This window comes from Cyphomyrmex costatus, unplaced genomic scaffold (genome assembly GCF_001594065.2).
Source record: "Cyphomyrmex costatus isolate MS0001 unplaced genomic scaffold, Ccosl1.0 scaffold36, whole genome shotgun sequence".
NCBI classification, from domain to species: Eukaryota; Metazoa; Arthropoda; class Insecta; order Hymenoptera; family Formicidae; genus Cyphomyrmex; species Cyphomyrmex costatus.
The window spans coordinates 4,783,971-4,807,293 of NW_017277774.1; the positions used below are offsets into that span (position 1 = coordinate 4,783,971).

Here is a 23,323-nt window from a genome sequence, read left to right on the forward strand (position 1 = left end):
TGTTATGGAGATCTTTGATAACAAAATTTTATTTTTTTCATAACAATTAGTCTTACTACATTAAAGCACATTTTCTCCCCATTTTTATTCATTTTTAGTTTACAGTAGTAAAAAATAAAAAATATTATCTGATATCGTTTGAAATAAGATATTAAATATTAAATTCTTCTTCTTCTTATGCATATCCACTAACGAATATTCGCGACTACATTTTTTATTTTTATCTCGTCTCTTGCCGTGTATATCAGTTCTTCCACGGTGGTCAGTGTCTCATTATTAAATTATTTTAATATTAAATTATTTTATTAAAAATATTATTAGATTATTTTCTTGAAAATCGGTTTAACATTATACGATAGATTTTTCCGACAGTAGTTATATGTACAAGGACGTGCGATGTAGAACGCATCTCATTAAAATGGCATCATTTGCGTCGCGAGCGTCGATTTTCAAGAGAGATAATCGCACGTTCGCGGTGGACTGCACGTGAAAAGTGCAATCGAGGCGTGGAAGTCTCAAAGGTAGATTCAGCCGCGAGGAAGTGCGGGATTATTTCTCAGCCGTTGCCAGCGCATTTGCGTGCAAGCGAGGTACCCTCGGTCTCTGTAATTTCGCGAAATAGGCCGCACGACCGTACACGAGAAAAAGAGCGAGAGAGAGATGGATGGCAGGCGCGGGTGTGCGATAACAAAGAGAAATACACGAGGAGTCAAAGACGAACATGAGGACGCAATGTAACTTGTGTTTCGCGGCCGATGTTTCTCAACTACGTTGCGTACGTCGCGTTTCTCAGTACGTTGCTGTAATATCGTTTTATCGAATCTACCGTTACGTCGAACCGTTTCGCATCGATGGTACGAACGTCGCGTACGCACGACGTTCGCATAGCAACATCGGAAACTTCGTAATAAAGATACACTAAAATATGTATTATGTTGTTTACCTGGAATCCATTTCACGAGGTCTTAATAGGCAGGGATTTCTCGTCGGAAACTGAGAGGAATTCAATGCAAAATGCGTCGAGAATAACCGGTAGACGGCAAATAAGCTCGCATATGCCACACAAGTAAGCCGATTATCGCGATGGCTAAACGTGTTCAATGACAAGATGATAGTAAATATTTGTCAAAGGACGTTGGAAAGATTATCATTCGCTGCACGATCTTCTGCCTGGCTGTCTAAGCCCTCAAGAAACCTGTCTATTGACGTCGCTATCATTTATTTTATGACAGAGGTATGAAAGAGAGTCCCTTGGGTGATTTCAGACTGGTCATAAAATCCTAACGCGCTGCCATGCGAAAAATGAGGATAAATCACTTAGCTCTTTTTTCTTTTTTCAGTTCAACAAGTTGCAACTTCGCAGACGTCCATTATGTAAATGTTGCCGATGATGTTCCTATTTTTATTTTTTAAATCGAGATGTTTATTTATGCATTCATTTTGTAAATATACGTTATTATACTAATCATTCATTTTATCAAGGACGACTTGGGGAGTTTTAAAACTATATAAATATAAATAAAAAGAAAGCTTTTTGATATATGTGACTATATACATTGGGTTGTCCGTGCGGAATTCTCAATAGAATTTTGCTTGAGAATTCTGCATGGACTTTCCAGACGACCTAATAATTAATGTTACCATAATTATATGATTATTGCTGCTACAACGTTAGTCATAATAACTATATGTATAGTTCTATCAACAAATAAGTTGGTAATTATTAATTATTAATTAAAAATGATATAAGAGAGTTATATTATAGGTGAGCTATAATAATTGCAATTATTTTTATGGTTACAATAACTATAATTATAGTAATACGTAATCACACATAGTTACAAATACCAAAAATTCTTCCTTTCAGTGTAGAATTATATTTGCAAAGACGTGGTTCACTGCATCTCGCAAAACATGTGTGGAATGCGAATTTGAATTGAACGATATAGTTAGCAATCCATGCCATCTGATTCAAAGCGGCGAGCGATGGAGGACGGCTATCTAACTGTAAATCTAACGCTTCGCGTCGACCCGTAGACCATGCGAATCAAGTGCACCCAACATGATGCACGGATTTGAGCGTTCAGCCTGACGCAGACGTTGCGCTGGAGCTGCTCGATACCGATTCCAAGCTCGTCAATACGCATCTCAGGTACTTGCCAGCAGCTGATTTGCATAACAAGCCGACCCGTCGTTTACGAGACTCAGCACCACTACCGCGTCGATTGGTCGATATTTAAAGTGCGAAGAAAAATGTTATTCAAGTTCATAAATAAAATATTATTAGTTATATTCTATATAAGTAGATTTAACATATAGTAATACACACATTATCAATATGGCACTTTTTCTATATTAATTTAGAAGCTCTCGACCGATTAAATATAAGCAATAAGTTTTGAAGTGTTAATAATTATGTGTTATACACAATATATAGTATACATTATACGTCTTGTAATCATTCGTTATCAAGGACGGCTTGGAGAGTTTTAGAACTATCTCCCTTATATAGTTATTATACCTGTACCGAAAATTACGCATTGTTCTTTTAATCTTTATTTTTATGTATGTTTGAAAACGAATAATATTCTGTAAATTAATTACGTTCTTTAAAGTTACTTTTTAAACAATTTAGCTTTTTGTCGAATGAATATTCCTGAAATATTATAAATTACGTTCCTCTTTTTCGCTTTATATATGCGCGAAATGCACAATAAAATAATTTTCACTCTTTGTTAAATTAACAATTATTTAGCTCTCTATTGAATGAATATTCCTAAAATAATTTACGTATCGTTTACCACGTTCTGTGCATATGTGAACATTTATAAATACACTTATGACTGAGAGAAAAGTAGTATTATGATTGCAATAGCATGGTAAAATAATTATAGCCAAACGCTCTACTTTTATAATTGCTATAATATTATTAATAATAATAATTATGTTTATATTTCTAAATATAAAAAAATATAGATATTTTTAAAAGATGTAATTTTTTTTTTACAAAAATACCAAACACTTTTCTCTCTATTTGTTACTTGATTTGCGCGTTTTTAAAGATTTAGGCCGTATCCATAATTCCTTCTTATTATAAGTTCGTCTTCCTTTTTTTTTATTTTAGAAAATTATAATTAAATCTATACATTCATAATATTTTCAAGTACTAATAAATAAAAAAACAATTAATAATATACACAGTATGTCGTTAACAATAGTGATCTTAATTAAAATCTCCAGTGACCTTCCCGATTAAATATAAGAACTATATCTCGCGAATATCAAATTAAATGATCCTATTGATTCGAACCTTGGAGGTAGGCGACTGCAGAAACGTTGCGATGCCTGCTCGTACTCTGTTCTTCACACCGCGCACGGTCCCTTTGGCACTTCGTATGGCTTCCTTGTCGTGGATTTTATAACCGGCAAAACACTCATCATTCTCGGCCACTCCGTGTTCGCCGTTTGAGTTCTTGTTATTATCGCGCAACTCGTTCACGTGGAAATTGTAGTACCTGTCGTCCTCGTACAGGTATTTGTGACCAGTCGATCGATTCTGAGTGGCATTGACGCACTCCTGCTCTATCCTTTCTTGTTCCCGTTCTTGCTTCCTCTCTTCATATGTGTACTCTTTAATTACCGGCGACAGCGCCGATTGACCGTTCTGCTCAATTGCGGGATCGGGGCTCCTCACCCGCGGCGTCGAGGAGGCTTTCGATAAGGACGATGTTCCGGATGGTGACGGCGAGACGCTGGCCGACGACACCGGCGAGCATGGCGCGCAACCGAGTTCCGTTATTGAGACCTGACGATGAACGCCGTTCGATTCCTCGATCGTGTCATTGACGCCGTTCGCTAGCGTGATTCGGCCCAATTTCTCAACAACGCCCACTGTTTCCTCAACGTCCTTCGGCGTTTCGTGCACTCGATATTCGCTCGTGTCGCCGTTCACTTCGGCGCCGTTCAAGGAATCGCAGCTGATGTTGCTCTCATTGTCGTCGCTGTCGACCTCGGCGCCGCTGCTAGTCAGGCTGCCAGTCCGGTTATGCGTGCTGCTGGACAAGATCACCGTACTGGAGTTCTTCTTTTTTGGCAATGGCGGTGGTGTTCCGTCAAGGTCGCTGCAAGTGCCGCTGTCCAAGGTGTCGCTGGGCGAACATTGTCCGCTCGACATCACCATGCCGCTTAACGGGCTCTGGTACGAATTGTAGTAGAAACAGGCGCTCGAACGGCCGCCAAGGGTAGACGAATTCAGGGTCTCTGTGGTACCACGATGCACCATGTCTCTGTTATCACTTCTGTCGCCGTCGTCCTGGCTACGCTTATTGTCGCTGTCGTCACTGCTGTTGCTATTGTTGTTGCGCTCCTGATTGTCGGACCCAGTTGCCGGGTCGCCGCTGAAGACACTGATCCTCACACAGCCGTCACCAGCACCGGCAGCACTCACACAGTGTCGCTCGTTCACCAAGTTTGTCGCACTCACCACCACCGCACCGTCGTCGCCGCGTCTGCTCGAACGTTCGCGCGCGGTACCGTTCTCGATCTCGTGATTCCGGTCGTTCTCGTCCAAGGTCAATCGTACCGTCGATATTACCCTACTGTTTTTGTCGCCATCCGGATTAATCTTGATCTTCACTATATGGGCGGCCGCCTGCTGATGCTGCGACTGCTGCCACCGCTGCTGCCGCGACGTTTCGACGACGTTGCTCCGCTCCTCGCAGCCGCCGTTCGCCGATTGCACTTCCGGGATTCTTCTCCTGCAGGTTGTCACGGAATCGGCGGTAGGAGCGCTTACTCCGACAAATACCGTTGCTCCGGGTCCGCTGGCGAGAGGCAGCGAGACGGAAGGGGATACGGTCCGGATTGACACAGTCTGCCGAGTGGCCTGGCTCGCATCCCGGGCCTGTGTCTTCGCAGATAGTGGCGGAGGTACGGTCATCGTGATGATCTCATCCATACGTGCATACCAAGTTACCGTGTGGTTCACTCCATAAGCTTCACCTTGACGAGGAATTTGGAAAGTTCAAGGATTAACTCCAGCCTCTCTCCTAACGGGTTTCTCTTTCTCTTTCCTTCCGTCGCCTTCTCTTTACTATACTAGATCGAATCGTGATCAAATTATATTCATGATAACGCACCACTTCTTGTACGATAAATTTACACTTACTTATCCGGTAGTTGGATGAAAAACGTTAATCGAGCTGATGAAACTACTTCCCGAAATGGCCACGTGTTTTACACGGGGTGTATCTATTATGATTTACGACAATATTAATTTACCGCAAATGCAACATGGACTGTTCGCCCTGAAACGCAACTGCAATTCCGAACATAACACTCGATCAAAGTTGAGTGCCGTTGGGACGGACCGCTTTTCATCGGCACATTCGCACGTTAAGCACATTCGACAACTACCAACGTGTACATTGAAATATTGAACTAATATTGTTTCTTCGATATTGCCAATTTAAACATTTAACTGTTAAAACCATTGTAGTCTTTTAACCAAATTCTTTTCAAACCTTACATAAAGTAATTAAATCATACACATAATTTTAAGAGAGAGATTTCAATTTGTTTTGTGATATCACAACACGTCTTCAAGATTTCCACTATTCTCAAGATATTGAAAAAAAATTATTTTATTCGATCTTGATGACTCATATTGCACATATTATGATTATTGTGTGCTCAAAAGAAAATAGCGAAAAAAATATATATCTTACAATTTAATTAATTTTCTATGTATGTTGAGATGCACAATTAAGGCTGCATCCTGTTATAGACAAGCATTGATCACTCCGCAAAATTGTCCAAATTCTGGCAATCAGTCGTGATTCGTCGACCGCGTTCTAGGTCCATCACACTCAAGGACGACGGATGGGAGAGCCTGACGAATTGCACCGCCGTTCAAATCAGGTCGATCGGCTGAACAACATGAGGCCCCGCGGCTTCGCTCGTCGAGAAAACGTTAGCACCTTGCGCGCACCTGTGGCCATACGAGATCGCGGATTACCTACCTGCTGCGCGTGAAAGAGAGAGAGAGAGAGAGAGAGAGAGAGAGAGAGAGAGAGAGAGAGAGAGAGAGAGAGAGAGAGAGACCGATGAAACGTACGGGACTGGCACGCAAAAAGAGAAAGAGAAAATCGTCCGAGAGATGAAGAAGAGAGGGAGACCGGGTCGTCCGGGACCGTGGAGAAGAGGATAACACCACTTACAGAGCGCATATGTGTATCAAGAGCGGCGCATAGTAAAACTCGATTACACTCGACTCGGACTGTTAAAGCCGATGACGACGACGACGACGATCAACAGGCGATCGTTCACAGCACGGAACGTCAGTAACTGTACTGAGTGCCGCTGACACTCACTCATGCAGTTTCGCGGTCCGGGTGGGGACTGGAGTCGGGCCCCAGGACCATGGGCATAACGAAAGCGGGAGTGGGAAACTGTCTACGGGGAAGGTGTGCAGCGCTAGTAGGAAGAGGGGGGAGAAAGGCGAGAATCGTGGTAAGACGAGAACGAGTTCTCTCCAAGTCGGCTTGAAGTCGGCAGACAGGTACCTGCCTGGGCGAAGTGGTGGTCGTGGCGTCCTCTACCGAGCCGCCCGCTGGATCGACACCATCCGGTTCCTTATTTAAATACCTGACTCTTTACCGTTCACTGCCTTTCACGTGGACGCGCGCAAGTGTGTGTACACGCACGATCGTCCGTATGTACACCTGCCAAAATTTCACCTCCAATGCTACAGAATGTTGCTCCTCTCCTTTCGCAGCATCTTCGTCGAATCGTTTTGCCGTATAACCGGCGCACTGTGTACCCGTGAATGGCCGTGTGAATGGAAAGCGCGATCGCCTTCGGGCTGCGCTCGATATCTACTGAACACATCTTTTCACGATGATCGATAATTCGAGAATGTTGTAATCTATTGTGCGTAGATATTGTCGAGAATAAGAAATGTAGAAAATTTGATTGATTTCAGATAACATTTAATGTTAGATATTTAACCTGTAGCTAGTAATCCTTTCATTTCCTTATCATAAATACATCTTAGCAATCTAATATCTCTTTTAAGAATTTCCGTTCTATATATATGGTCTTTTACTCTGTAGATATATCTCTACTTAACATACTTTACAAGTATTTTTCAGGTATTAAAAGGTGCTCTGTGAGAAATTATAAAGAGAATTGCTTTTATGACACATAGATATAAATATATAATATATATATATATACATATACATGCTTCGAAAGGAAAAGAATTACGCACAGGTTTAGAAGTTAAGTCTATAGACATTTTTTCAATAATGAAGACGATGATAAATTATAGCTTTAATGTGTTCGCGCGTGCGACCTTTCTCGTAGAGCTTATAGAAAGAAGTAGTCCTGGTATTTTGTCGTATCCGTCATCGTTTCCGAGATAATCACTCTTATGACTAGACCTGTGTATAACTTTTTTTGTCAAATTAACATTATATAGTGGGTAAGAACGAAAGTTCACATCACTGCAAACTTTAAAATTAGAGCAACCGTACGTTAAAAATGAACAAAATTTAAATAAAGAATTTGAAATCTTAAAATCTTTACTTTTGAAAGATCATTAAGCTTTTTGAGTTTCTGTGAATTTGATTATTTTTACATATAGAAAAAACTACTGGATAAAATAGGAAATTTTCTTCTCACTTTATGAACCTGTTATGTACCCAAAAAAACTTGCAAAAATTCTTAAATTTTATTCTTCAAAGATATTTCTAAAGTCTTTTGATACTGAGTTATTATGCGTTAAATAAAAGGATTTTTATTTTAATTCAGATATTGCTCATAATTGCATTAAAAATCATCATACAACAATTTGAAAAACAGATTCTTATAGCTAAAATTTTGGTCCATCAAATAATATATAGGTAATATAAATATATTGCTAATTTTTTTCCAAACTATTTATATCACAATTTTTAAAAATATAATACATTATAAATAAAGCAGTACTAAGAACTTTTGTTTCAACCCAACATGTATCTGGCTAATAATTCTTCATATTAATGATTAAAGAATCACGTGTCAATTTAAAACATTTTAAAACGGTATATCAGTTGGATGGTAATAACAGTGCATTTTGCTTATCCATTAGATAATGCTTATCATGCACTAAAATTGGTCACATTGATGATTATTCATTTACTAGTTAATATAGTTGTATACATTAGCTCTAAGAATCAATATTTTCATCACGTTTATGATCATATATTATGTTAATAAAAGCAACGATTTGAAAGTTAAATGCAACAGTTATGATCACGGTTACTGTAAACTAGACAATTGCACAGAGAAATAAATGTAACTATTTCTAAAGATAATAATCTAATATGTTATTTTTTAAATTATATAAAGTTTCGTGGTGTGTATGACTGAAATAGACATCATTAGCATTCTTAAGACCGAATAGAATGTTTGTGTAATCCATTAGATTGACCTTGTTACGTGTATTAGGCTTAAAGGTGACTAGAACAAGTTCCGTTACACCTTCTATTTGTGAGCACAGCATAGGCCATCCATCTGTTATTCTTGTTGATTTTTTCCAGCCGAGAGGGCAAGACATTTGGCGTTGGTGACCTCCACGCTGGAAGCGGTTATCGATGACCTGTCGAGTAACGTGGGTCGCGCGAAACGGGAAAGAAAATTTTACCGCCGCAATGTCGCCGAATAAATAACGATTATATTTGATTGCCTTGTACACTCACGATTGCTGAACAACCTGTCAAGCCGAAGACGAAGTGTCGACGCTCGACTTTACAATTTGCTTGTGAACGATCGTGAGATATCGACGATATAATAAACTCTTTATAAACTTTTCGATATATTAAACGCATCATCATAACTTGAACGAAACAGACTTATTGTTAAAACATTATCTTAATTATTAGCTTTTTTCTTAAATAAATATACGAATTTTATTACATCATTATTCATTTTAAGCTTCAAAATGATTTCTCGAAATTATTGCTATAAAACTCATTGCTGTAATGATTTACGATGTTAGTTCTCTTTCTCTAGACAGGAACCACACATTCATAGGCTCGGATTTTCCCTTCATGGAGACAGGACCTCTATATTCCAAAAGAAACTGAGGATCTTGATTTTCAGGCATACAGAGATACCTGTAACAAATCATATAAACATTTAAAATCTTAATGTTAATATAATAGCCATTTAATCTATAATACATATGGTTTAACACTAAAAAAAAACATAATTTTATTTTTTTTACTTTTTAAGTTTAGAACTGTGAAAAATAAGATGTAAAATATAAAATTATTCTAAATCATTACTATTTAAAAATTAGGAAAAGTCTCTGGGTTACTATGATCTGTATGTTCTATAATTACACTAATTACAGATTTAAAAAAGGAATCACATGTTCCAGCAAAAAAAGTCACGTGTTTTTTTTACAAAATATTTTGCTACAGAAAAACGATACACAAAAATAAAAAATTAAAATTTTTAAGATAATGAAAAATCTAAAGATTTTTTAATTCTTTAGGGGATCGATTTCCATTAATATCTCAATGTACTCATTTTATTTATGTCACTTCTCTATCACAACGCAACAATTTATTGTATTTAAAACCTTGATCTTTGTATATATATGAAGTATAAGAAGCTTGCTTTTTTAAAGATGGACGTAAATGGTTTCCTATAGGAAGGGAGCATCAAAGAAGCCTCTAAAATGCGTATTTCACGTCTAATCGAATTAGAGCTGTGTGAGCTGTGGCTCGTTTCTTCTGCTGATAATCATTAAAATGTGAACATTCACGACGACTGTTACGCGATATTTATCTGCTATTGAAATTATACTAAATGTGTTTGTGTTGCACATTGGCTAATTAAAATCACTCAAAAATCATGGAGGTATTGATAGATTGCTATTTCGACAGATTATTTTCGGAAATGGAACGTAGTTGCTTAGCCTCGCGATACAAACGTCGCGAGCTGGTCAGTTATTTCACGGATGTGATAAACAGTTGTGCAGAAGGTAATAAGATTTATATCAACGTCTTGTATTATATACACGTTTACGCGCGAGACGCGTAAATGACAAATGGACCGCTGTCTAGAATCGATAATCATTAGTATGACAACGTCATTTTATTATCCGCGAGTCTGACAGAAAATTTCTAAATTCGCAGACGATATGCCATCGTGATTCCGCGATATTAATAACATACATAATTTTATTCGTGCAAATTCTCATCCGTCTCCTTGGCGCCATACGGAAATACCTGAAACACGCAAAGATATCGCCGCCCATTATGATCTTACCGTTACATTAAACCGTACCTAATCCTTTCTATTTGTCTTCGTTGTTTCGCCAATGCCGTTGCTATAACGGTGAAAAATACCACGCGCCATAAATGCATCGTCACGAATTCCAGAATAATTTGCATTTTCGTCTCGCCCGCGTTTTACGTGAATAAATTCTATACGACTTTTTACTCGCACCATCGTTTTACAGCCGAGAAGGGATTATGAATCACGCCTGTTTGATGCTTTCAGCGGAAAACCTCGATAAGCAGGACGTGTGCGAGAGAATAGTCCTTTCAGCTCTGCGTTATCACAATATCACGATGATGGAAAACGGATCGATCTGTTTACTCGGCAAATTTCACAATGTTCTCTACGTGGCGGCGAAGCTCTGCTACGATTGGGATATCAATAACAACATGATTGTCAGTCGACTGCTAAACGACATATTCTACTGCGAGAAGACGTTCGAGCGATTACTCGTCGGGGCGATCTTCGGTACGCGCGTAACGCATTTCCTGTCGGGCTGGAAGTGTGACTTTGACGATCGTGAAGAAAACATCCGGGCTCTCGTATACTTCTTGGATCATGCAATTAGCGGTCGATTGGAGTACCGTTGCGAGTCTTCGCCGATAAAGAGACGTTTCATCGACGTATCTATGGAGTCGTATGGACAGGTTCTACCTCTCAGGGTCGCAATCCAACACGGTGCACCGGATATCCTGTTGATCATGCTGCGCTACGGTGCTTCAGTTGAGTCCGATAAGCTGGCCCCGTCACCGATGGAGATTATTTTGACAAAACTGAGCGAGTATGAAGCACAACCCGGACAGAAGGAAATCGTTTACCCGGAACATCTGCTGACATGCCTAAAGCTGTTACTGCGAACTGTGATCGCTGCTTATGTTAGAACACCTGATCACATCGCCGCTCATAGCGGTATATATAGTGTCTCTTTATACGAGCAGTATCCCAACCTGGCGAATCAAAATCTAATACCTCCGGAACGTAGCGGAATTTGTCCGGCCGAACTTAGGCATCTGTGCCGTTGTCGAATTCGCGAGACCCTCCATAACAATTGGGCATTGCCTCACGGAATCAAGAAACTGCAAATTCCAGAATCTCTAAGAGATTATCTAGACCTGCTGCAAGACTGACGACTCGTTCGATGGATGATCGGTATCGAGTGTTTTATTTTGTTCTAGCACTGAGTCTTAGAAATAATAGAAATATTTTATCATTCACGTTTGTACGTAGTGTCTTAAAATTTTACTGTGATTCGATAAAAGTACTTACTATCGATTCGACTGCAAAATCTAGCAAATGCGCGTTGAAATCTTTTAAGGTCACCGTGTAAAGTTCGAATCTTAGACTATAGTTTATCAAAATATATGAGTAGAGTGAAAGTAGAATCAAATTACATACTTCTTAATAATAAAATTTTGATAGATATACGAATCGTATATTTAATATATGTTAGGCTTGTGGATTTTTTTACATATGAAAGCGAAATCTCGCACGAGACGCTCAAGTAGGTTTAAGGTCTAAGGTTTGAGAAAATGTCAAGTTCAAAAGGTTGGGTGATAGCGTCTTATAATGACGCTATGTTAATGAATCTTGGGAATTAGAGAAAAATCGTGATGTGAGTACCACAAACATTTAAGAATAAAGTATGGAAAGTATGTCGTGAGATAATGTAATAATGTACGCGTTCAGGAAACCAAAGTTGTAAACCGTTAGCAACATTCGTTCAATCTGAAAAGAACTGAATGAAAGAGATAGTATAATAAAAAAAATAAATAAATATAATTACAAAAATAAGAATTTTTCAATATTTTAATATTTTTTAATATTTTATTATATATAAAATAATGTATATATATCTATATATTAGCGATATTTAAAATAATTTACCTGTAAGCATCTTCCGAAACGTTGATCTTTCCTGGTTGACCGGTGGTCTCCGTACGACTCGTGAGATTTACTGTATTTCCGAATAAACAGTAACGAGGCATACGATGACCGATTACACCAGTAACTACTTCTCCACTATGTATTCCAATTGTAATTCTCTGTAAATAATTATCAATATAATATTACATCAATTTTAAAGGAGTTAAAAAATGATTGATATGGTATAAACTTTAAAAAAGATATGAAAGGAACATGATTTTTTCTCTTTTTTCTATTATGATACGTGCAATAATTTCCATAAACATATTTTTTTATCTAAAAATATTAATTATCTAAACTATAAAAAGATTATTGATTTTTAGTAATGTTAGTGTGAAATTATCTTGTTGTCTTTATTTAATATTACATATATACAGCACTAAAACTTAAATTTGTTAAAATTGCGTTAATTTTTTCCAGAATTATAAATTGCGCAATGTTCTATAACTGTAATCCATTGTTAAGTATTTAAGTAATGTGAGAATTGCATTCGAAAAAAGAAATCAGTTTTCTTTGCAAAGAGATACAAAAATAGTAGTGAGACACGCCATCTGTTCCTCGGGAAATTGCAAACGGTTTGCGCACACGACATACACACACACGCAGACACACACAGAGCTAACTGTATAAAAATACGAAGAAGATTTCAACTTTCTACAAAAGTCGTCGGACGAACTGTCTCGATAATTCCTTTAACAGCAACTCTTTCGATATTACTCGCTACAACGTGTAACATTTAACGTCCAATCTTAAATTGACTTATACTGTCAACTCTCCTCAGATCAAAGCGTTCCGCTACATAGTCATGTATCAAAGTATACCTAGCAGAGTGCAGACAGCTTGTACATACCACGGGCTCCCCATCGATCTGCACTTCATCCGCCGCGAGATCCATCATGTCCAACGCTAGACGAGCAATGCATCGTGCATGACAATGACAGGGTTCCGGCAATCCACTCACTGCCATATATTTATCACCGATGGTCTCCACCTAGATCGACCAAAAGTGAAATTAATGAAAACCTGAGAAAATCCAAAAGTATTATTGATACCGCGTAAATGATATTTGTGAATGATTTTGTCGAATACTTTCCTTTTTAAAGTATTTTCACACAAAGGATTTATAACATGTAAATATCTTTTATATATAAGAGATATACGAAACTTTATCGTACTGTACAATTCAAAATAAATCCCCATAAATTGACGTAAATATTTAATATCTAATAAATAAAAACAGTTTTATTGAAAAATAATATTTATTTTTATAACAATTTTAATATTTTATTAATTTTCTTTTGGATTTTATTACCAGTTTTTCCAAGAAAATGCAATAAGTTGAGGATGTTTCATACTTATGATCAAAATTGTATGTAACAATTTGTTTTTCAAAATTGCAAAAAGTAAACTTGTACGTGTTTACCTTATAGACGTTAGGATTCTTTTTTGGGTCAGTTAACACATCAAAAGCCGTGTATAGTTCGTTGAGCATATTAACGATCTTCATAGCGCCGTTGGAGTCTGTATGAGCGGCGCAATAAGCTCCGAAGCCGACTATTCCGGAGAACAGAAGAGTAACGCAATCATACTTTTTCGCTGGTACCGTTCGTGAATGCCTAAGCTCGTTCGCCACCGAAATAGGAAGCACTGAATAAAGCAACCTGCAGTGAATACAGATGATCTTTTATTCAACGTTGCAACTTCCCATCGTCGTGTCGCACGCGCTAGTTTTGCCTAATCGGATTAACAGTTCTCGGCAAAATTTCCACAAGTCGTCAAGAGAAATTAAATTTGGATAGTTCAAAGTGAGTCTTGGTTGCGGGAAATCTCGGAAAAGATTTCTGCTTTCCTCGAAGTAGGTTCCTCCATTTCGCGGTATCGCGTCCCGTCATAAATCCATTTCCGTTAATCTCAAACGGAAGGATTCCCAAAGCGATTTACGGAGAACGAGTTGCGGATCTCGAGCAATCGAATTACTGGTAAACGACGAAACAAGACCGGTGGCAAAGATAATCAGGAAGTGCCGTGGGCGGAGATCCTTACCTGTCGGTCTTCTGCTTCTCACTGTCAAGTTCGCGATACGTTTGCTGCAATTTATCGGTGAGCAGTTCCAAGTTGCGCGTCAATTTGTAATCCGCTTCAAACTGCTCAGACATCAGAACCAGATCTCGAGTAGCGTCGTGTAGAGGGACGTCACTCAAGTACAGGCCCCGCCTGGAGCCAAAAGAATAACTCGCGACGATATTGCGACGGTGAAGACGTTTGTTACACGCAGGATAATGAAAACCGAACCCTCGCCGTATCAAGTAGTACGTATGTCACGTATAAAACTTTTAGCAATGTCAACACAAAACTTTAACCAATTACGTTTAACACAGACAGAAAAAGATTCCAAAGTTGACCGAAAGAAATAAGGTTAATATCTACTAAAAGACGGGACTTCCCTTTCCTCAAAAGAAGGAAGAACAAGTTTAACAAGTTTTAGTACGATGAGGTTGCGTAGAAGTTTATGGTAATAAGTTATATATACTTTTCCATCCCGTTATACCGATTTATTACATAAACGAAGAGCATTTAATAGATTTATGGGAAGACATGAATCTTACCTAGTTAAGTCATCTAGATTCATAACACTTGGGTAACACAGAAAAATAACCATATCGGTTTCAGGTATATACAACATTTGACCCTGAAACAGTTATTAAACTGTAAAGAGTTCTCTATTAGTTCTACAAGAAAAGAACAATTTTATTGAAGTATTTAAAGCGAGATATAGATCTGACATTAATTTTATTAGACTATCAACATGTTTATGTAGAACAACTATAAATTTTGAAACTCATAAATGAGAATCGTGAAAGAAATGGTAATTGATGCGCAATAATAAAACAACGTAAATTAATCTTTGCAATAACATTTTTATAATAAACGTTTTATAACGAACGTTTCGATTTACTTTAACACTGAAATCGCCAGTGGTGTCATTTTGGCCCCGATTATCATTTTAATTTTTTTGTATTAGGTATGAAGTATAAATTATTAAGAACAACGTGAATACAAATAATTATAATATAAATAATATTAAATAACTTTCTAAAAACAAGGATAGAAGATTGCAAAATTAGTCTTCGCTAATTCTGAAATCGAAATACGGTAGTTTATTAAATCATCATCAATAAGACTAAAGAAGTCTAAGATTAGCAACCATTCAGTATGAATTCTGTTCTCCCAGGGTGCAATGGACATGTTCTTCTATTACCATGTAGAGAAATGTCATTACCATCATTGCATATGGAGTATATGACACTTTAAAAATTATTAAAATGTGAATTATAAATTATTAAAATTCGAATACGCTACAATTCTGTTATTGCATCACTGATTTCAGTGAAAATCACACAAATATTGAGATTCACGTGAGAATAAATAAGAGCCCCAATTACACGCTTTGTTCCTTTTACATCTTTCATTTGTCAGTTTTAAGATTTGTTCTAATCTCGATAGTCCATTAAAGTTATGAATTTTTGTTGATATTTAATGTAGGACGCTCTCAAACTGGTTGCTAGAATGTTAAAACTTTTTGCTCATCATGCTTGAGTTCCGTACATAATTATTTTGACAGTGCAACAAAATTATTTTAAGATCTGTATTGACCTAAATATTTTAGTAAAATTATTCTTTCCGTGTATCTTATTCTTCCCAACGACGCTAACTAAAAATAACATAATGTCTATGCTACTTATAATATTTTGTACTCAACAGTATAACTATTATCTATACATATTATGTGATACCTTATGCTGTTATATTGTTGAGTGCGAAATTATAACATAGATATTATGTTACTTTTAGTTGGTATTGATTTATCTGGGCTAATTTATCTTTATAAATTACTGACCTTTAAACGTAAATACAAATATTCCTCAGCAGCATCGACAACCATAACTCCTTTTTTCGTTCTTAGCACATATACTGTATTAATATGCGATAATATATTTTCAAATGTTAATTCCAAATGCGGTCTGACCTATGAAGTTTCCAAGTGACAGTTAATTAACCTAATTTTACGTAATAGTTTACCAAATTAATTAGTTTATAATCAAAATGTACTGGATATTGCGGTTATTTTAAATGGAATTACGTGGCTGAATATTCGCAGCAATAGCACATTCAATGTGTCTATGATTTTTAAAATAAAGGATTATAATGATGAGCTATATATAATTGACAATATTACAATTACGCACGAACAATAATGCAAATTATGTTAAATGGATAGCTCGGACAACACACGCTCTGTGTCCGTCACAATAAGCTGCGTTTAATATATACATTCACGTGCTTATAGGCATATATGTAATGGCAGGCATTGTGTATTAATGCAATTCCTTTGACAGGAAATAATTAGGAAGGTTTATTGAAAATTGATCGATATCAGCGCAAACAATACTTCGTGCAGTATCATAATGAAATGCTGAAGCGATATTATCGAACAAAAGTCCTTTTATACATAATTCTTTTCTGAGCTGTAATAATTAGTATTACGAAGAACAATAAGCACAAGAAAAATAGCATATTTTCTGAATGATCTGTGACTAATTAGTCGATAAAATGTAAAACATTTAAAATCGATATAGTTCGAGTAAGAGATACAAAAAACATCAAAATACAAAAATAAATTTGTGACGAAGTAAAGACAAAAGGTGAACTGTGTATGGAATGTCTATATAATGAATATATTGTTTGATGCTCGTAAACTCACAGTTAAGAGAATGTCGCTTAGTTTGCAATGGCCGCTAGAAACGCGAGGTATAACACGCGTTATGGTACATCCGGTTTGAACTATGGTAAGGTCTCGATTGAACATTAGATGGAAAGGAAAAACTCGACAAAACGTTGTTGGGCTGACCTTTGGTTCTACGATAATTCATTAGATATTTATTACTTTTTGTTATTGTAATATACATTTTAATAATCTTTTTAATTATTACTGAACGTTATACTTTTTTAATGTTTGCGATTCATTTGTCAAGTTTATCGATTTTTGTGCCGATACGTGTTATTGGAAAGAAACTGTGATATACCACTCACCGACAGACAATGTTTCCAATTCAGCGATCATAGGATTCGATACGACTCCTGGCCCTGATGTGTAAGTTATGAGGAATTGCACATGATCGCATTCGCTTTTAGTTTTCACTATCTGCATGTCAATATCCGTGCCGTGTAGTCTTTTCGCAACGGTCTATTTTAGAAAAATTAATCGAAATTTCTTCTATTATTCTTTCTTTACTGTCAACTAATCTTTCTCGAGTATTAAAATATTTTCGTTAAAATATAAAATATAAAAAATCAGTGCAGTTTTTCTCGTAAAACTCTCTCGTAGCTGAGTTTTTATATATTTTATAGCGTTGAATGTATTTTTAGGAAATATTGCAGAATATAATTAAATTTCGTTTCACGATTTCAATCTTTCTCGAGTCTTGCATAATAATAAATCACATTTTAACTAGAAGAAAATAGAATACCTTAACAATTCCAATAACGATGTGTTCCAAACCAGGTCGATCTGAATAATAATGCAAAATAAGCGCGCCATCCTCGGGTCTCTCTGTACATCTAAATGATGGAGCCCTCATGCCTGGATATAACGTACCCAAATGATCGTGAAGCGCGTCCAAATTCTGTAACGTGATACCGACGTGTATCTATATAATATACATATATCTGATAACGTGTGCACATGTATTGTTTCCAATATCGAGTACGAATTTAAAATGTATAAAAATTTCGATAAAAATATTCTGGTGCTACAATAATATAAAATCCGTGTAAGTATATTTGAATAGATTTCTGTTACTTTTTTAAATACACACAAGGTAATAAATATTACATTGTACCTATATAATTAGTATATTGAAGTAAAAAATTAAAGAGGAGTTAATACAAAATTTAGTTTTATAACAACTGATATAAATGCTTGAAGCATTTTTGCGACAATTCTCAGAATTATACTGGAAAGTATAAACGAAATAATATGCATAAAAATCTGCAAAAAACAGAGAAACCATAAGTTGAATTTAATTGCGCTGTTCTCTTTTATACGGAATGAGTAATTGAGAGAGATTGAATATATGTTTAAAAGAGTATCACTGTACAGCAACATAAATTAAAATGTTTTTCCTTATTAAAAAGAATGATGCTTTCATTTACGTTTTTGTAATGTTACTAATGATTTATGCTAGTTAATTAATGATTAATTTAATTACATACTCTCTTATTATTACTATTAGTATTTTTTAAAAATATAAAATTAATTGCAGATAATTTTAACGATAAAGCTTTCTAATGTATTCACTTATCTGTTCTTATCGTATTCATGTACGCCCTGTTCTACTAATTTAGCAAACGGTTTAGTGATAAATTACAGTAACAAGATATGTATCAATTGCGGAAAACGTACGATTTAACCACTACTAAAGTTACTATGAAAATTACTACTAAAGTCTTAATGTGATTCTGAAGCATAAACGAGAAATCTGAAGTGTAAGAACGAGTAAAATATAAAACTCTACTTTTTGCACCGATAAATCAGTACGATCAAGTGCATTAAACTGTTCGTATGAGAGAAATCCATAATTGAAATCTATTATTAAAACATGTAATTGACTGCATTTTGTAAAATTCACCTGCAAAAAATCTCTAGGTGTTGCTCCAAGAACTTGAAGAATCGTGTCGTAGCCGGAATCTTGGCAGAATTCGAAGAACATTTGACCGAATAATTCAAGTATTACATTGGCAGGTTTATCTGGAGCACAAGATGTCTAGTAAAATTTCCTGTTACAAATCAATCGGCACAATGGACTTATATCGCATTCGTACTGTCGCATACGTACCAAGTTTATTGACAGCTGCGGATATCAGATTATAGGTAATCTCGTCTTCGTAAATCTGTCGCACCAGAAACTGTCCTTCCATATTAACCGCTGCATCTTTTCTAAATCATCAATGTAAATTGTAAGCGAGAATTTCCGATAAAATAAGAAAAAAAATTTTAAATAATACATAACTCATTTTTAAATCCAACACTTATTTTCAAATTTACCATTTTACAAAAATTCATCGTTAATTAAAAATATTTGTATATTTAGATATTATGTGACAATTTTAAATCCTAAATGTATATTCGCATACGTTAATTCATCGAAATTTTAAAAGATAGAACTAATAAGTTTTTAATAAAAAAACTTTACGCGATCTCGCTGTCATTCAATTTACGTGTCAAGTATTCAAAGTTGTTAAGGTCTTTGATATGGATACCGGGTGTCACACTCAAAGCTTACCTCAGCATCTTTTAAAAGCTTCTGCATCAGCTTTACCAATATTCATATCACAAAACAACTTATAACATCTCTCAAAAAAGTTCTTCAGGAAAAGATATTTATAATAACTTGCTAACGCGCACAATAATTACGATAAAGTAACTATATAATAATAATAACAATTAAAATATAATATTAGTAATAAAGATTAAGGTAAATATCTAGAAATAGAGAAAGAGGTCTGCCCCGACAGTACTATCATAGCAACAGTACAATCGTAGAAGTCGTGTGCCCCTTCGCAAGGGGTTGGGAGAGGTGGAGTTACTTCGCGTGGAAAGTTTAACGTTTCTAAACGGAAGGGGATGTAAAATAGTACGTGTTATAATACATATATGGCAGAAATGATACGTTAATTTTGAAACTTTTTTTGTTAATAACTTTTTAACGGACAGCGACCGCCATCTAAAACCTGCGGGAGGTCACTCAGGGTCATGACCTTGACAACATATGTCATGGTCAAGATCATCGGGGGGGGGGGACCCCTTTTCTAGATATTTACCAAGATTAATATTATGATCATAAAGATAAATAATAGTCTTTATATTATCTTGAAATTAATAATTGCAATTATTATGTCTTAGTCAAAATCTAAGTTCTTTTTGTATTAAAGATGTTTTTTAGTAAAATATTTATTAAAATTTAACTGCTTTTTTCAAGTAACATTGTTGAAGTTTATATTTTAAAATACGTCAAGTGCAGTGTTTCGTAATTGTAACGATGTTGTTATAAAACCAGATGATGCTTCCGATATTACCTAACAATATTCCGCAACCCAATTTTGTTGATAATGTTACAAACTTCATTCAGGGTGGGTAAATTGGCTCTCTCACAGGTAATTTTAAACGGTGCCTATTTTGTTCATAAAACAATTTGCATTTATATAAGCAGATATATGCTTCGGGGTATTTTTATTACAAAAGATTACAATATAACCAACATATTGATGCATTATTAGATATCAAAGAAGTACTATCAATGACAACCCAATCTTTAAGTTAATAAAAAAATATATTTTATTGTTTTCAACTTCCAAAATGTAAATAAATTCATTTCTGTGAATAATTTTAAAATAAACAACGTATGCACTTAGTAAATAGTAAATTAAATTTGATTTAAATTTAATTAACAATTCCTATAATTAAATTGTTTAATTTTAAGTTTATATTAATGGCATATATATATGCATACATAATTGAGTAGTAACGATCTATGGAAGTAATTAAAAATAACTCAAATTGGGTATAATTTGGTTTAGTGAGATAAATCTAACAGAGTGCAATATTTTATATTATATTATTTTTAAAAAGCAATAATTAATGAGAAAGTTAATTTGCATTTTTAAATTTATTTGGGTTTTCAAGAAAGTTAAGAATTTGCAATTTTTTTATTATATTTCTGTAAAATAAAATAAGGTATCTAAAAATAAAAAAATAAAAGGAATGTTTTAAAACTTTTCAGTAAAAATCACAGGTAATATTATATATACAATATATTTATATGTATATGTATATACGTATGAATAGGAAGGTATGAAGAAAAATGACATCTCTATAATTTTCAATATTAATAGATAAGGAAGACTCGCACGTGGCATAACAATCTTGATGAGTTCATGTGGGCGTAATATGACATGTAACACAATATCATATACGTATCCGTATATAGATAATAATAAAATAATATTCCATTTCATGCGCAAACTATTCTTTTTCTAACTGACCTATGTCAACAGTTGATTGCTCATCCGACGGTAACCGAGCGAAACGCTGCGCCGCGTTGTAAAGATTACGCGAGGGCTGCATGCGTAGGTGTATAAAAAAAAAACCATGCGAGAGAAAAAAGCATGAAAGACAATGGAGACGATCTATTTTTTACCTACTTTATCGCCTCCCACGTCTCGTTGCCGTACTTCTTCACGACCAGGAGCTCGAGGGCGTAATTCACGAAACCGTACTGCACAGACAAGAAGAGATGACATAATTGCAATTCACCAGGGGATGAACGCATGCCTTTGAGATCGCACAGGTGCTGATAGACTCCAACGTATGATTAGTACATACAAATGACCCTTGCGGGTCATCACCGTTCGCTCCGAACTGCAATCGGCAGCGCAATCATGATCAGCACCTGTCGACGTTGCGCGCAGTCATACCATGATGCTGGCCTTGACAATCGGACTGAAGGCAATCGGTTGCTCTCACTTTTCACGCATCACTCCATTCTGATTGTCGATCCGTGATCGCCGTGTTTACCTCGTGCGCACGAGTCGCATACTACTGGAAGACGGCCTGTTTCGTTCGCCGGCACACGATGGAGTATCGATTTTCGCGGCTGCGCCACCTAGATACCACCTAGTTGTGCTCCTCTTGCACGAGCCGCCCTCGAATAAGCTCTGCACACCACCCTTCGGTTCTCCCAATCCGCTTTGCCACGGAGTGGTGGAGTGGTGCCAGCGATATTATAACTTCGCGAATGAATACTTATAAGACCCTTCGTGAGATTAGCGAACGGGAGCGACTTCTGTCAGCTTGAGAACTTAGCTGCTCGCGTGCTATAATTTCTTTCACACGTCGCGTAGGGAGGATTATTTATTTCTACAATCTACAGTTTTTGGCAGACTCAATGAGAAAATAAATGCAAACGCTTTTTGCACGAGCGAGTTGAGGATGTAATGAAATGCAACCTCTCGGTGCCATGAATGTCGGGGAACGTCGTTTAGGAAGTTTCAAACTGCAGCATAGGTGTTCTTACGCGTCCTCTGCCTCTCCTAGTAACGAGCGATTTCTTCAGTCGATTTCTTCTTCTATATGATATAGCACTGAAAAGATCGATGCAAAATTTATATGCATTCGTGGTGACCTGATGCTATTTGAGGACAAATGCAAACGAAGCATTTAATTTGTTGTTTAATTTAACTATATTACACATGTAACAATTGCAAGCTACTGATTTTAGAATAGATTGACGATAGCATTTGGTTTAAATAACAATTAATTACATAATTACAAAGTGAAATTTATTCCATCACGCAAGTACTGCACAAAAGTAATTTCGGTGATCAAATTATGATCCCACTTTTATTATACCGTTTCAATATAACGTTGTATTGAACATTATACACATATTCTTTGGAAAATCTATTTAATACGGGCAATGAATCTAATTATGGTGATATAAATCATGTCTCGTCAATTAAATCTGCTTTAAATTGAACATGTAGATCACGTGTAATTCCACTTTGATGTCATTAATTTACATTATTAATAGCACTGTAAAAAAATTTATTACAAAACGTTTATTGGAGGGAAAAAAATCACAGGACACATTAGTTTAGATAAGATAGTAGCTTGGTTATCTCAGAAAAATAATTAAATTACAATAATTACTTTTAATAAAAGTACCAATCAGCAAAGTTAAACAAGCTAATACATCTTTTTCTTTTAAGACTACAGGTATACACTTTTTTGTGCAAACTTTCTGATTTATGATAGCTTTATCGCTAATAATAATTGTATCGAGTTTTGATAAATATTAATAAGAAAATCTCCAAGTTGAATTGGTGAAAATTTAAGTATGCGCAATAGAAAAGATTGAAAAAAGTTCTCGTAAAAGTACTTTAAGAACTGAACAAACTCCATGTTTTAAAGTTCCATTCTGGCAAAATCCTTAAGACGGAAATTTTTCGT

The 23,323-nt window shown here is 35.8% G+C and overlaps 3 protein-coding genes across 5 annotated transcripts in view; 1 reads left to right on the forward strand and 2 right to left on the reverse strand.

The window, feature by feature from the left end:
- LOC108776411 (glutaredoxin domain-containing cysteine-rich protein CG31559) overlaps window positions 1–6,372 on the reverse strand; it is a 28,501-nt gene extending 22,129 nt beyond the window's left edge. The window contains exons 1-2 of one of the 3 annotated variants that reach the window (XM_018543018.1): window positions 6,219–6,372; window positions 3,311–5,001 (exon numbers count right to left, since the gene is read on the reverse strand). In XM_018543018.1, the coding sequence (XP_018398520.1) occupies window positions 3,311–4,957 (1,647 nt within the window). In that variant the 5' untranslated portion in view covers window positions 4,958–5,001; window positions 6,219–6,372. Of the gene's footprint in view, window positions 1–3,310; window positions 5,367–6,218 lie in introns of those variants that run through there. The other 2 variants (XM_018543017.1, XM_018543016.1) reach the window with 2 other exon arrangements.
- A 2,557-nt stretch (window positions 6,373–8,929) lies between these two features.
- Window positions 8,930–21,900, reverse strand: Gycbeta100B (guanylate cyclase soluble subunit beta-1-like). The gene is made up of 14 exons (XM_018542998.1): window positions 21,790–21,900; window positions 21,517–21,590; window positions 19,152–19,252; window positions 18,945–19,063; window positions 17,784–17,939; window positions 17,347–17,500; window positions 17,018–17,172; window positions 16,154–16,282; window positions 14,862–14,944; window positions 14,299–14,469; window positions 13,679–13,916; window positions 13,106–13,246; window positions 12,217–12,374; window positions 8,930–9,158 (listed from the first exon to the last, which is right to left on the reverse strand). Exons 1-14 carry the CDS (start codon window positions 21,790–21,792, stop codon window positions 9,029–9,031), a joined length of 1,812 nt encoding a protein of 603 aa, XP_018398500.1. The 5' UTR covers window positions 21,793–21,900; the 3' UTR covers window positions 8,930–9,028.
- On the forward strand, window positions 9,774–11,623 carry stops (SOCS domain-containing protein stops). The gene is made up of 2 exons (XM_018542999.1): window positions 9,774–10,033; window positions 10,555–11,623. The coding sequence occupies exons 1-2, from the start codon at window positions 9,904–9,906 to the stop codon at window positions 11,457–11,459; spliced, it is 1,035 nt and encodes a 344-aa protein (XP_018398501.1). The 5' UTR covers window positions 9,774–9,903; the 3' UTR covers window positions 11,460–11,623.
- Window positions 21,901–23,323: the final 1,423 nt, after the last annotated feature.

Coding starts and splice junctions, on each gene's coding strand:
- stops (XM_018542999.1), top strand. CDS start 9,904: ATGGAGGTATTGATAGATTGCTATTTCGACAGATTATTTTCGGAAATG. Junction 10,034..10,554: donor GATAAACAGTTGTGCAGAAG/GTAATAAGATTT, acceptor TGATGCTTTCAG/CGGAAAACCTCGATAAGCAG.
- Gycbeta100B (XM_018542998.1), bottom strand. Junction 17,501..17,783: donor TCGTTATTGGAATTGTTAAG/GTATTCTATTTT, acceptor TTTCTAAAATAG/ACCGTTGCGAAAAGACTACA. Junction 9,159..12,216: donor GTTTCGGAAGATGCTTACAG/GTAAATTATTTT, acceptor GATTTGTTACAG/GTATCTCTGTATGCCTGAAA.